The 12722-nt window shown below is 41.2% G+C and overlaps 1 protein-coding gene across 1 annotated transcript in view; it reads right to left on the bottom strand.

Annotated features, from left to right (window-relative positions):
• Positions 1-1065: 1065 nt before the first annotated feature.
• Positions 1066-12722, bottom strand: part of LOC134640958 (sucrase-isomaltase, intestinal-like) — a 56076-nt gene continuing 44419 nt past the window's right edge. The window contains exons 41-47 of the mRNA XM_065471932.1: positions 12323-12407; positions 12175-12231; positions 7944-8068; positions 7534-7622; positions 5327-5376; positions 2584-2748; positions 1066-1204 (exon numbers count right to left, since the gene is read on the bottom strand). Of these exons, the coding sequence (XP_065328004.1) occupies positions 1127-1204; positions 2584-2748; positions 5327-5376; positions 7534-7622; positions 7944-8068; positions 12175-12231; positions 12323-12407 (649 nt within the window). The 3' untranslated portion in view covers positions 1066-1126. The remainder of the gene's footprint in view (positions 1205-2583; positions 2749-5326; positions 5377-7533; positions 7623-7943; positions 8069-12174; positions 12232-12322; positions 12408-12722) is intronic.

The raw sequence follows: 12722 nt of genomic DNA, 5'->3' as shown, positions 1-12722 counted from the left end.
TGAATCCAGGAAGAATGCCTCTTCAGATCATCAGCTCAATTAGTCCCAGAGGCACCGAAGATAAGGATGTTTTCACAGTCAAAGTGTAAAAATTCTCTTTTCAAAACAATAGCTAACCTGAATACAGGGCTTAGAATGAATCATCACAGTTCTAAACTTTTTGGACATGAGCGCATAAACACAACGTTCTACAGCAACCCCCAAACACATTGCTTCCCGTGGAGTGGCGATTAGAGTGGAAATCAATTTGAGGTGCCCATGGCTAAATTGACATCATTAGGTTTACTGCAGGCTGAATAATGGATGGCTGTATCATTATATGGGAAAATAATGGGATGAGACAAAGCACAGGTAGACAGCTTGCTGCAGGTGAGAGCTATAAATAGATGCTGGCACACCCACACAAACACCCATACATGCACAAGTCTGCGCATATCTACTGTGAAAAATACAAGTGGCAAAAGCACAGCACTAAATGGCAATAACACAAGCGCAAAGTACAAACTGGAGTTAATGAAACTTAATTTACTATTACTAAATTCTTAGTACCTACAGTGTGACAAAACATCAATGATGCATCACATTTGCACCTATCAAAATCATCCTAAGATTTTGTGCAGGTTTGATTATATGGGTCATTGTAACTGGATTACACTTTCTCTTAACTGGATTATTAACTGGATTAAAAGACCAATATGAAAACAGAGACACATATAACTGGAGAAGACGACCAAACACATTTTTAATTCATTGATTTATTCATATCTTATTTGCAGGAACAGACATGCATATGATGCACGGAGTTCATTGCAGTTGGATCCTAGCATTACCTTATTCTCATTTTCTTAAAAGTAATCAGCATGTATACAAGATTGCAAGAAAAAACATTCCTACCATAGACATGATTGGCAGTCATTATTTTTTCTGCGGTATCACACATTTTGGGATATTGAATGACAATAAAGTTCTGAAGTTATTTAGAGTAAATCAAACATTTATTTTAAAGGCACAGTGTAACGGTAAAAACAAAAACATTATTCGGTTTTATAGGCTGATGGGAGGCACTGAGGATTCACATTTCATGTTCAAAAACAATTTTTTTTACAAGTGAACACAAACACTGCACTCAAGCCTTGGTCTTCCATGTTAACTGAAAATACTGATGCACATTCACATTCAGATCAGTAATATCTACGGTCAGCTCCTGTAAAAGCAAGAGGAGATATCAGTTTTACTTCTTCATTGGTGGCTCATGTTTACTATTTTTTAAATAAACATCATCCAGGACTTAAGAGTTGAATGTACAGCACTTGCCTTCTGTTCTGTTCTATAAATTGGATCTGATCTAAAGGCTAATAATTCAGTTTTTCTAATATATACACAGCACACCTTTCCAGTAAAGTTAAACAAGCTGACGCTGAGACATGTGTTTTGTGCATGACAGTAAGAGCAGGCCTATACGTCTTCAGGATGAAACATCTCGTCCTGTGCCAGACAGAAATAGCTCTCCCACCTCACTGTATTTAACTGACACAGCACCAGCTGCTTACTATTTCTTTCAAGTTGTTACCCCATCAGACAATACTTAAGAAGATAAATGGATTGTCTCATGCTGAAAAACTACTTATTACCATGCACATACTGTGTCATCCTCATTCCGTTTCTCTTGTTCCTCGCTGCCCTTTTTCTCCCCCCCCCACACATCCTTCATTCTTCACGTTTATCTCTTTCACCTCTATTTTTTCCCTCCATCTGGTTACAGTGATGCATTCTCCCTCTCTCCACCAGTATTGCCTGTCCTTCCCTTCTTTCTACACATGAACCGTCTTTCTGTCTTTTCAGTATTCGTAACCCATCCTTGCATCCCCAACACACACACACACACTGAGTCCTCTGTCATTCTGACTTTCTTCATCTGCAATTCTTGCCCTCTCATCTGGCTTCTCCCTGTCCATCTTCTCAAGAACAGTATAAATGTAAAGCTTTTTCATCTACCATTATTTATGGAGCTGCAGTAGCTATCATTTTCATGCTTCTGATAAGTGCACTGAGTACAGTACACAACCTTGACAGGAATATTTTATCATAAGCCAAATGAGGAGAGGGAATACATGCTATCCTCTTGGACTATTAATTCCTTTTTTTCATTTCCCACCTCAAACCAATGTAAAGCTATTTTGCAGTGCTACATCTTTACACATGACCTAATCTCTTCTTCCTTATTTACAATTTGGGTACAATTTGCTATTATTTATACTTTTATTCTGAGTATCTTAAGGGTTTAGAAAGTCTGTGTTTCATGTCATGTTTTGGTACATATCAACTTTATTGACCACAAACCTCTGGCTTGCCTACTGAGCACCAATACTCATTTATGAACATCACAACATTAATTTGAACATTTCATTTATGTTAGGAGCTTTTGTGGTGATAGACCATTTCCTATATGCATTTTAGGTTTTATACAGTCATCTGTAGCTTAATGAATAATACTTGATTAATTTTATTTTATTGTAGATATACAAAATATTTAGACATTGGCATTAACCATAACTGAATTAAGTATTCCAGAAATGTACTGACCTGTGATTCAAGGTTGTGCTGTGGGATTAGTGGATAAGTCTCTGCATTTGTAGTTATGGTAACCTCTGTGATCTCAGTTCCCACGCCCCAAATCCTCACCACACCCAGCTTCAAATAATCTGCAGCATTCAGGCCATTTGCTGCCACTTCATTGGTCAAGGTGTTCTAATATTGAAAGTGATGAAGACAAAGAGAAGGTGTTAAGGGGAATCATAAATGATATTGTGTTTTGTACACACACACATTTGTAGTGTTATAAGAATATATGTATTGTTATAGGAATTGCATGACAGGGTAGATAACAACAATCATGAACTTCAAATTCACTTTGCTGGAGATGTGTTTCAGCTGAGTCATGAAGTTTATTCAGTAATGCATTATTGTTTATTTTTTGCTTCCTCTCTTCAGTGAGTGAGCTGTACTATTTGAATTTCTTCCTTATATAGTTCTATTTTTAGTCCTATAGTTTCATATCCAACAGGTAATGTTGTTTACTCTGATTCCTTTTAGCTGTACTGAGGTCCAACACTCATACAGAGCTAAAAGAACACACATATACGAATACGCACATACATACACACACACACATACACATCTACATTCAGATAGACATCCAAAATGGCATACGATCTGCTAATCTGCCAGGCCGCTTCTGGCCTCATTGCTCAACTTATCCTCATCTTCTCACATCTGCCTGTTCGCACATACAGCCATCCCCACAGTCACTTACATACGCATGTGTGCGCACACAAAATCCTGCACACACACACACACACACACACTTCCTCTCTCTCCCTCTTTGGCTGTCAGGCAGTGCCTGTTTTATCGCTGTGTGAAATTGCTTTGAATTGAGCCTGATTGTAGGCAGAGGACAGCCACAGATGTTTGGCCACGGTAGCTTTAAGTGTATACTGTAGGGTTTTGCATATATGTGTGTGTTTGGGTTTAGATGTGTTTATTAATGTGTGCCTTTGGGTCTTTGCCTGGCAAAGAGGCAAACGTGGCTGGGTTATTCCCACTGGTCCCAGCTATTTGGGAGTTTTTAACATGTATGACCTGAACTGCTATCAAGTTGCTGCCAAACAAACTTTGCCATAACACATAGGTCACATGTCTTTTTTCAACTAACTGAAATATCTTTTGCAGAAGGACATGATCCTTACATAGTAGCAATATTTTAAAATTTACCCCAAAAGACACCAAATGAGGCAACTCTGTTGCTGGTGCCAAATTTGAATTTTGTTAAACTTCATTAGAATCACAAGTGAATCCTTTACTATCTTGTTCCTTATAGATAACACATGCTTTAGGGTTACGTTTCGATTTAAGAATCTGTTCATGTCAGTGGACAAAACTCTTTCATCCACTTCACTCGTAAAGCTTGATAGTTGTTTATACATTGTGGCATGGTGTTGCAAGAGTTGGCACTGTTGTCTCAGACCAAGATTCAAGGAATAAGTCCTTGCATGCTCTTCCTGTGCCTGCATGGCTTTAACCTGTTATCCTTCCTACCTTCAAAGACATGATCCTGGTTGATCCTGGACATTAGGTAGACAAAGTATTTAAAGTGCATAAACTAAAGGACTGTATGAATGTATGTGACCTTTCTGGAGTATTGCATGTTCCTAGATTTCCCCAAAACAGCAAGAGGAAATCAAACAGAAAGCATATAGCTGTTCATGTTCATCAGCATATAGACTTCAAAACAGAAAGTCTCAAGAAACATGAGAGTTAATATAGAGTCAGAAAACCTGTTTAAAATGCACTTCAAAACTGGATTGAGTTATGACTCGGAAGGTTTGCATTTCATCATAATTCTGATTTGTGAGGCTGGAGACAGTGTACTTACTGGTTAGAGGTTTTATACAAGGTAGATAATAGGTCTGTCATAATACCTTTGGAAATTATTTGTCTGATTATTTGGGATTTTTTTGTTTGTTTGTTTCCGTTAGTTAGTTAGTTTTTTTCCACATAAATCCCTAAAAAAAATAGTTTTGTTCTACATTAGAGGTTGCCTTGAGAAGGCAGGATTATTAAATCATTTGTAAAGCCAGGAACACACCGAAATCTGCATTAACATATCCACTCAACTTCAGGCTCTTCTGTCTAAGCATGTTAATTTGAGGCCACGAAATTTTAATGAGGCTTCATGCACAACAAAAGCCTTGCACCTGATCAAAATTACGTTGTGACTTCATTAAAGCTAGTGACTTGGCAATGAGCTTGTATATAAGCTCAGCAATACCTACATTATCTATTGTGTTGTAATGTTTTATTGATTATTTTATATTATAGTCACTGTGACATAAATTATACAGCAATAGCAAAGAGAAGAGAGTCTTATTCTTTTTCACCACTTAAGCATGCAAGTTGATTAAAAACTGAAATGGTTATTTTTTAGTATTTTAAAAGTTATTGATCTTTAGATAATTATTTTAATGGGCTAATACTAAGAGATTAAATCACTTAAAAAATTGTGTCTATTTATTCTGATACAGGTTTCAAAAGATTTTCTTTTAAGGAGAATTTGTTTCAGGAAAAGCTTATTTCAAACCACCACCTCAGAATTAGACATAGATTCTTTGCTAATGGTTTCCAGCAGTTAGCCTTTGACATCCGCCCACCACAGCCCTTTTAAATGCTAAGGTATCAGCTGATCTGCTTGTCTTGCTGCATTAATAGTAATAATGATGATAATGGGGGAAAAAAAGAAGTATGGCTTGTATTTAGCCTTTGAACTCACCGACTCCACTGAAAACGAGACATGAAGATATTTGTTGTTCTCCACTGTGCCTGAGGAGAGAAACAGGAGTGAATTACATTCAGAGCAGAGGCATGGATGGTATGTAAAGGAGTATGTGACTATACAATGAGTGTCGCAGCGACAAATAAGGTATGCATAAAAATTTGTGTTGATCAAGGTTTAAGTTGATATTAATATTACTTAAAGGGCAAGTAAATAATCACCTGAGAAAACCTAATAATTAAGTAAAATAAACAGTTGGCTATGTCACTTAAATATACAAAGGTGGTATTAATGTGTGAATGTAAAACCAGTTGAATACACAAGAGAACACCAGTGAATGAGAGAGTAGCACAATGAGTGCTGCAGCTGGACAGACCTGACAGACAGCGGAGTGAATAGCTAAACCTCTGAGGTAAAACTTTAAAATGCGGAAGCCGAAACAAGCAGAAAAGTAGATAGTACAGGTAAGCAAGTGATACGCTGAGAGGAAAAGCAAGCAAGAAAGACATAGGAAGGCTACATGGCAGACAGACAGGGAGACGCAGAAGAGAGAAGCAAGGGACCAGATAAAAGAGGAGTGATGGAGAGCATATCTCTAGGCTGCGACACAGGGAATTACTGTAATGGTTTCTGTCACTCGCCTTCTATGCATTCCTCACTTGCTTACTATCTGCCTTTCTCTCCTTTGTCCCAACACAAACAGACCGTGCACAGAGGAGTGCATCTTCTCACAGAAGCACTTCTGAGACTGATTCTGTTCGTGTATGTGTAAATATGCATGTCTGAGAACAAGCGAGGAAGTAGAGATAGACTATGTTGTAGCTCACTGTGTCTTTCTGATAAAATCCATACTGAATTTCATATTCAGTGAAAGTAGCAGAATTACTTTCACTGAATAACTAACTGCACAGGAGTTTAACACACACTGGGATGAAAAGCCACATTTCCAAAATGTTCTGTATCTGTCATTAATCAGTGCACATCTTTTAATTTAAACAACAAGCCTGTTATTCTTATCATACAACATCAACAAGCTTGATCTTTTTTTGTTTGCACACCAACTTAGCAGCTTTCATCCACTAAAAAGAATCAAGTACTGGCCGTTGATCCACTTCTGTTTTTTGTAGTATTAATGTCAGTCTTTGAAATAGGTGATTTAAACCCATAAATAAAAAACAGAAAATGTAAATGTCAAGATAATAATGAAAGAGGATTTTCCTGTTTGAAAACTTATCTGGTTACAGGGTTGTAAGTAAGATTAGAAACTGTGATATAAATACCTAAAATATTCTACTGCTCTTCCTGTACCATGATATTCATGTGAATGTCATGGTCCGGAGTCGAGTGTCTCCGTGTTTACGTTTTATTTATTCTATGTTCTGGGATTTTGTGGGCTTTTTGTGGTTTTGTCATTTGTATTTCGTGTTCCTTAGTTATTCTTTAGCACCTCGGTGATTTTTAGTCTCTGTGCCTCCCTTGTGTTCCTGGTGTTGTGTCTTATGTCCTGGTTCAATGTTCATGTCATTTCCTGTTTTATTTTGACCATGCCCTATGTCAGTGTATCTACCTTTGCATCCCCTTGTCTCCTTATGTCTTATTAGTCCCAGCTGTGTTTCCCTCCTGTTTCCCATTCCTGCATTCCTCCCTTGTGTATTTAAGCCCTGTGTTTTCCTTTGCCCTTTGTCGTATCGTACCCCCTCATGTGTCGTAAGTCTCCCTGTGTTTCTGGTTTTGGTTTTCCGTGCTTCTAGTTTCCCAGTGTTTTGTTCATAGTTTTATGTTCTAGGTTTTTGGTTTGTTTTCTGTAAGTTATACTATAAAGGATTTTTCTAGCAAATAAAGCAGCTAAATAAAGTTTAGCAGCTTTATTTGCTAGAAAAAGCTGCTAATAAAGTTTATTTTTCCGTGCACGAGTTTCTGGATTTGGGTCCACTTCCTGCCTGCCACAGCCTCACTAGACAGTGAAGCTATTAATGCCTAGAAAAAAATGCTAGTCTGGTGATTCCATTTCTTATGCTAACTCTTATTTATGGCTATTATTAATGGTAACTCCACAAAAAAACAAAAGGAAACAAGAGAGAAAAAAATTGAATCCTAGTGAGTCATTTTACTATGTTATTCTGTCATGAATAATGACTCCATGAATACATACAGTATTTGCTGTTTTGGTGGGTGTAGGTGTTCAAAAGTGACCTTTAACTTACCTATTCCTTCACCATCATCCCAGAAGAATGATCCCTTGGCAGTTCCAGTGTCACTCAGGGCAACGATCAGTCCTAAAGGATTCTTCCGACTAAAACAAAAGGGGCAGAAAGGGTTGTAATAGATTTCTAAAGGACAATGTCTATTTATACCTGCTGCTGAGAACAAATATATTACTGCTGAGGGGATCCATCTGACCTCTTTCTGGCTGGAACAGTCATCGCCCTCTGACTGTCTCTCTCTCTTTCATTTCATTCAAACACAAACGTGATATGTGCTCCTTTCTGCATTTCTGCACAGGCACTAAGCCACACACACACACACGCGCACACACAAGTAGTACTACACACAGGATGCTGACCTGTAGCTGCGTACTCTCAAGATGTATCAGTCATAATGTATGCTCGCTTACCTGTAATATGTAGTGTTCTCTGGTTTCTGCCAGGGTAAGATATATCCTCCTCTGACGTGAAGGTTAATATGATTCAAGGGTGTTGGCATGTCAACCATTGTGCCACGCACTCCAACATCTTTGGCCTGATGAAAGAAATAATTAAATACTATTAAAGTACTAGAAATACTACAGGTCTTTAATCTTTGATTAATTTAATTCAACAGGTCCTTTGCGTCGGTAGGGTAGAGACTAAAAGCACAGAGTAGAATATGTGGAAATGTGTTAGTATGTGCGCATAATGATGAGGGGTTGTAATGCTGTTTAACAGATGGGACTCCCTTAGCCCCACAGAGCAGGTATTTGTCATTAAGGTGCTCTCTGTAGTGGCTAAGCTGTTGCTCCGTGATGGTGTTGTCATACTGTATTTCCCTCTGTTACGGCCCTAGCTGGGCCTCCTGAAACTGCCCTTGTGTGGGCGTGGTGTTTTTCTCCGCCTCCTCCTCTCTTGCCACTCCCACCTCCTCTGTTTCTCTCACTCTCCTCTCTCCCCAGGACACAGCTGCTCTTGGTTAGCCTTGTTTGCCACCTGAATCCAGTCAGCAATCACCTCTGAGGCTATTTAAGCTGCGGATGAGCTGTGAGCAGGGTGGTGTTTTCTGGTGTCTTTGCTTGGTGTTCTTAGTGTGTGGTTATCCTGCTCGTAGCGTGGAGTTGTGGAAGCAGTATAGCTGCTTTATGTGAGTAGTGTGGGCTTGTGGGCCTCGGCAGCAGTAAAGCTAGCTGCTGCTAGTGACAGGGTGAGCTTGTGGGCCCCTGGAAGTGCCTCCTCGTGGTGTGGAGTTTTTGTTTGAGTGTTCTTTGTTGTTGTAACCTTTGTTTTCCTTTTTCCAAGGGTTATTGGTAAAACGGCGTTGCCGGCTCTTTATGTTAAGGTTTATTTATAATAAAGACTATTTTATTTACTAATAACACCTGTCTGTTCTCCTTTCATTCTGTTCTGGACTCATTTGTTACTGGTCCCCTCACTCGCATGCCTAGACCCCTTCGGGGGGAACGTAACAATGTGGGGGCTCGTCCGGGATATTGAATGGAAGGAACAGCAACTGAGTTTTAGTGAGTTGTTTGCCGGTGGCTTGTTTAGTTGTGTTGTATCTGCTGCGCTCTCTCTCCAGTTAGCAAAGGGGAGTGTCTAGCTGAGCGTAAGCGCCTCCTTCAGGCACTCATTTTTTATTTTGTCTTTTTTATTTTCGGAGTAATCCCGGGTGGGGATTAGTTCCCTGTCGGGGGTAGGCTTGTCGGTGCTTTGTGCACTTGATGCTGAGCCTTTAAAGTTGCCTCGAGCCTGGTACACTCCAGAAGCTAACTAGGCTAAGTTTTTAGTAGGTAGGTCTGGGGAGAGGGTCGGTGGTATTTTCATTTATTGGTTAACCTGTGGCCACACATATTTCCCACCTGTTTTTGATTTGTGTATTGGAGGTGGTGCTTTTGTTATTGTAAGCCTCAGGTAGTTTTTGTTTTGGATTTAATGGCTAACTTTGATATTGCTATGTTTAAGGAAAACCCTTCGCTTGTCCAGGTGGACGCCTGTAGGAAGAGGGATTTGCATGAGGTGGCATCATTTTATGGCATTTGTCTCCACAGCTCTGCGTAAAGCTGAGCTGAAGGCTGCCCTTGTGTCTGGATTGGTGGAGAAAGGGATAGTGGCCCTGCCAGTGTCTGCCAGTCTACCTGAGCATGGTGTAACGTCTCAGCCTGTTCTGCAGGTGCCAGATCAAGCTGTAGCTCCGTCAGTGTCTGCGCCTGTTGTTCAGGGGCTGCCTGAGGACAAACTGATGACACTGCCTCACTTCCAACTTCTTTCCATTGAGTCATCAGTAGGTTCGAAGCAGGATGCTAGGCTACGTGTACGCCTGGCTCGTCTCCAGTTGGAAAGGGAGGATCGTGAGAGGGAGTTTCAGCTAAAGAAGGAGATGGCGCTTAAGCGTTTAGAGGCAGAGCTTGCCAGAGCCAGAGAGGTTGAGTTGAAAAAGGTGGAAGCGGAGACAGCTGTCAAGTTGCGACAGTTAGAACTCCAGCAGCCTTCCCTTCCTGCGACTGCCATTCAGCAGGCAGAAGCACCATTTGATGTGGGGAAAAACATTCGTCTGGTTCCAGTGTTTCGCGACACTGAAGTTGACAGTTATTTTGAGTCCTTTGAGCGTATAGCCACAGCCTTGCACTGGCCGCGGGACTCGTGGGCTATTTTGCTACATTGTAAGCTGGTAGGTAAAGCTCAGGAAGTTTGTTCCTCGTTGTCAGCTGAGGACAGCTTGGACTATGACAAGCTGAAAAGTGCCATCCTGCTAGCTTATGAGCTAGTCCCAGAAGCCTATAGACAGCGTTTCCGGGGATTAAAAAGGGGGCAGGGTCAATCCTACCGAGATTTTGCGAGGAAGAAAAGTGTGCTTTTTGATCGGTGGTGTGTGTCCAGCAAAGCTACTGACCTGGTGTCGATGCGTGAATTAATGCTGATAGAGGAGTTTAAGAACTGCGTTTCCGAGCGCATCGCAGTATACCTCAGTGAACATAAGGTGTCCTCATTACACCAGGCTGCATCACTGGCTGATGAGTTTGCCCTCATCCATAAAACCAGTGTTATTAAGCACGACCGATGCGATGCCTCAGTGAAGGTTAGCAATGTGCCAGCTGTGCAGTACCCAAAGAGCGAGGTACCCGTGTCCCGTCCCAAGGTGAAAAGAAAGTGTTTCTTCTGTTTCGGGTCTGGCCATTTGATAGCAAATTGTGAGGCCTACAAACAGAAACAGTCTGTCTCGAGGGCTAGGAGTGTGCCAGCTAACAAAGCCGATACAGGCGTGGTTTCAAGAGCCAAAACAAACCTCTGTTTCTTTTGCCACAAACCTGGCCACCTGATTGCTCACTGTTTGAAAGCCTCCTTAAAGCAAAAGCGACCTGTTTTCAAAAGGGTTAACTGTGGTTCACAAACGGAAAGAGTTGCCAGTCCTAGGCAACAAGTGGAGCATAATTGCTCAGTGGTGTCATTTGGTGAATGTCAGAGGTCAACTAATTATGAGATGCCACCTGTTGACCGTCTTTCCGATCCAGATGACCTGCAGTGTGACACATTGTGTATGACACAAACATTCAAACCTGCACCTCTGGCTAACCAGCATGCCTGCCGCCATGACCTAGCAAAGAAGCTCCTGAAAAGTGTTTCAGTAAGGCCTTCTAGCTATCCGCTGGGTTCTCCTTATGTAATGCCTCGAAAAACATCTGGCTGTCACTCGAGACACTATTTTGAGGGAATTGAGCCAACCCCATCCAGTGTTTTTGACCCATCGAAAAGGTCTTGGCAGATTCGGCAGGCTATGCCTAACCGTTCTTATGGTGCATGGTAGGTGATGTTTAAAAGTGGGGCAGGACGTTCTGTGACAAACCACTGGTTTGTATTTATGGGAGGGGGTGTTACGGCCCTAGCTGGGCCTCCTGAAACTGCCCTTGTGTGGGCGTGGTGTTTTTCTCCGCCTCCTCCTCTCTTGCCACTCCCACCTCCTCTGTTTCTCTCACTCTCCTCTCTCCCCAGGACACAGCTGCTCTTGGTTAGCCTTGTTTGCCACCTGAATCCAGTCAGCAATCACCTCTGAGGCTATTTAAGCTGCGGATGAGCTGTGAGCAGGGTGGTGTTTTCTGGTGTCTTTGCTTGGTGTTCTTAGTGTGTGGTTATCCTGCTCGTAGCGTGGAGTTGTGGAAGCAGTATAGCTGCTTTATGTGAGTAGTGTGGGCTTGTGGGCCTCGGCAGCAGTAAAGCTAGCTGCTGCTAGTGACAGGGTGAGCTTGTGGGCCCCTGGAAGTGCCTCCTCGTGGTGTGGAGTTTTTGTTTGATTGAGTGTTCTTTGTTGTTGTAACCTTTGTTTTCCTTTTTCCAAGGGTTATTGGTAAAACGGCGTTGCCGGCTCTTTATGTTAAGGTTTATTTATAATAAAGACTATTTTATTTACTAATAACACCTGTCTGTTCTCCTTTCATTCTGTTCTGGACTCATTTGTTACTGGTCCCCTCACTCGCATGCCTAGACCCCTTCGGGGGGAACGTAACACCCTCATTTAATACTGTCAGATGAATGTTTGTTGTAGTTTTCATTTTAGCCTGTTAAAATTGTTAAGTCAGTAAAACAGAGGTACCTTTTAGTTCACAGCATTCTGCAAGAACTTTGACACCAAATACTTTACTGTTGTTACGAACGAGTACTTACAGTGTGAAAGTCATACCAGCGGTCTTTAGGAATATATCCTTTTACAGTTGTGACTCCCTGTCAAAAGATCAGTTAAAGAAAATCAGAGCCAACATTAAAGCTATAAAAAAAAAAACAATACAAAACATGTGCACATGTTGCACCATACTGGGTCCAGTGCAGGGCTGATGAGCAGGGCAGGTCCCCACAGGAACTGTCTGTAGATTTCCCATGTAGTTTTATCATCCACAAACCTACAACATACAACCACAGAGGCCATTAAACATGACTGAAAGAAATGTTACCACTGCTCTCTTATGCGTCCTCAACCCAGATGACTATTCAAGTACTCATTCAGAATTCAACGGTTTGCAGATGCAAGCCAATTAACCCTGCAGACTCACCGTGCCAGCTCCTTAAATACCATCTGTGACTTTATAAGAGTCTCTTAAAATGAATAAATATGTCTTCTTTTTCAAACAATTTCGCACATTCACATTTGGGAGCTGCCAAGTGCAGCCACAGTCATCTATGCTTGGCCTCTACACTACACAGTCACATTGCCTTGT

Source organism: Pelmatolapia mariae, linkage group LG14 (assembly GCF_036321145.2).
Source record: "Pelmatolapia mariae isolate MD_Pm_ZW linkage group LG14, Pm_UMD_F_2, whole genome shotgun sequence".
Taxonomy (NCBI): Eukaryota; Metazoa; Chordata; class Actinopteri; order Cichliformes; family Cichlidae; genus Pelmatolapia; species Pelmatolapia mariae.
The sequence above is the reverse complement of the archived record's forward strand: the minus strand, read 5'-3'. Positions and strand labels throughout refer to the sequence as shown.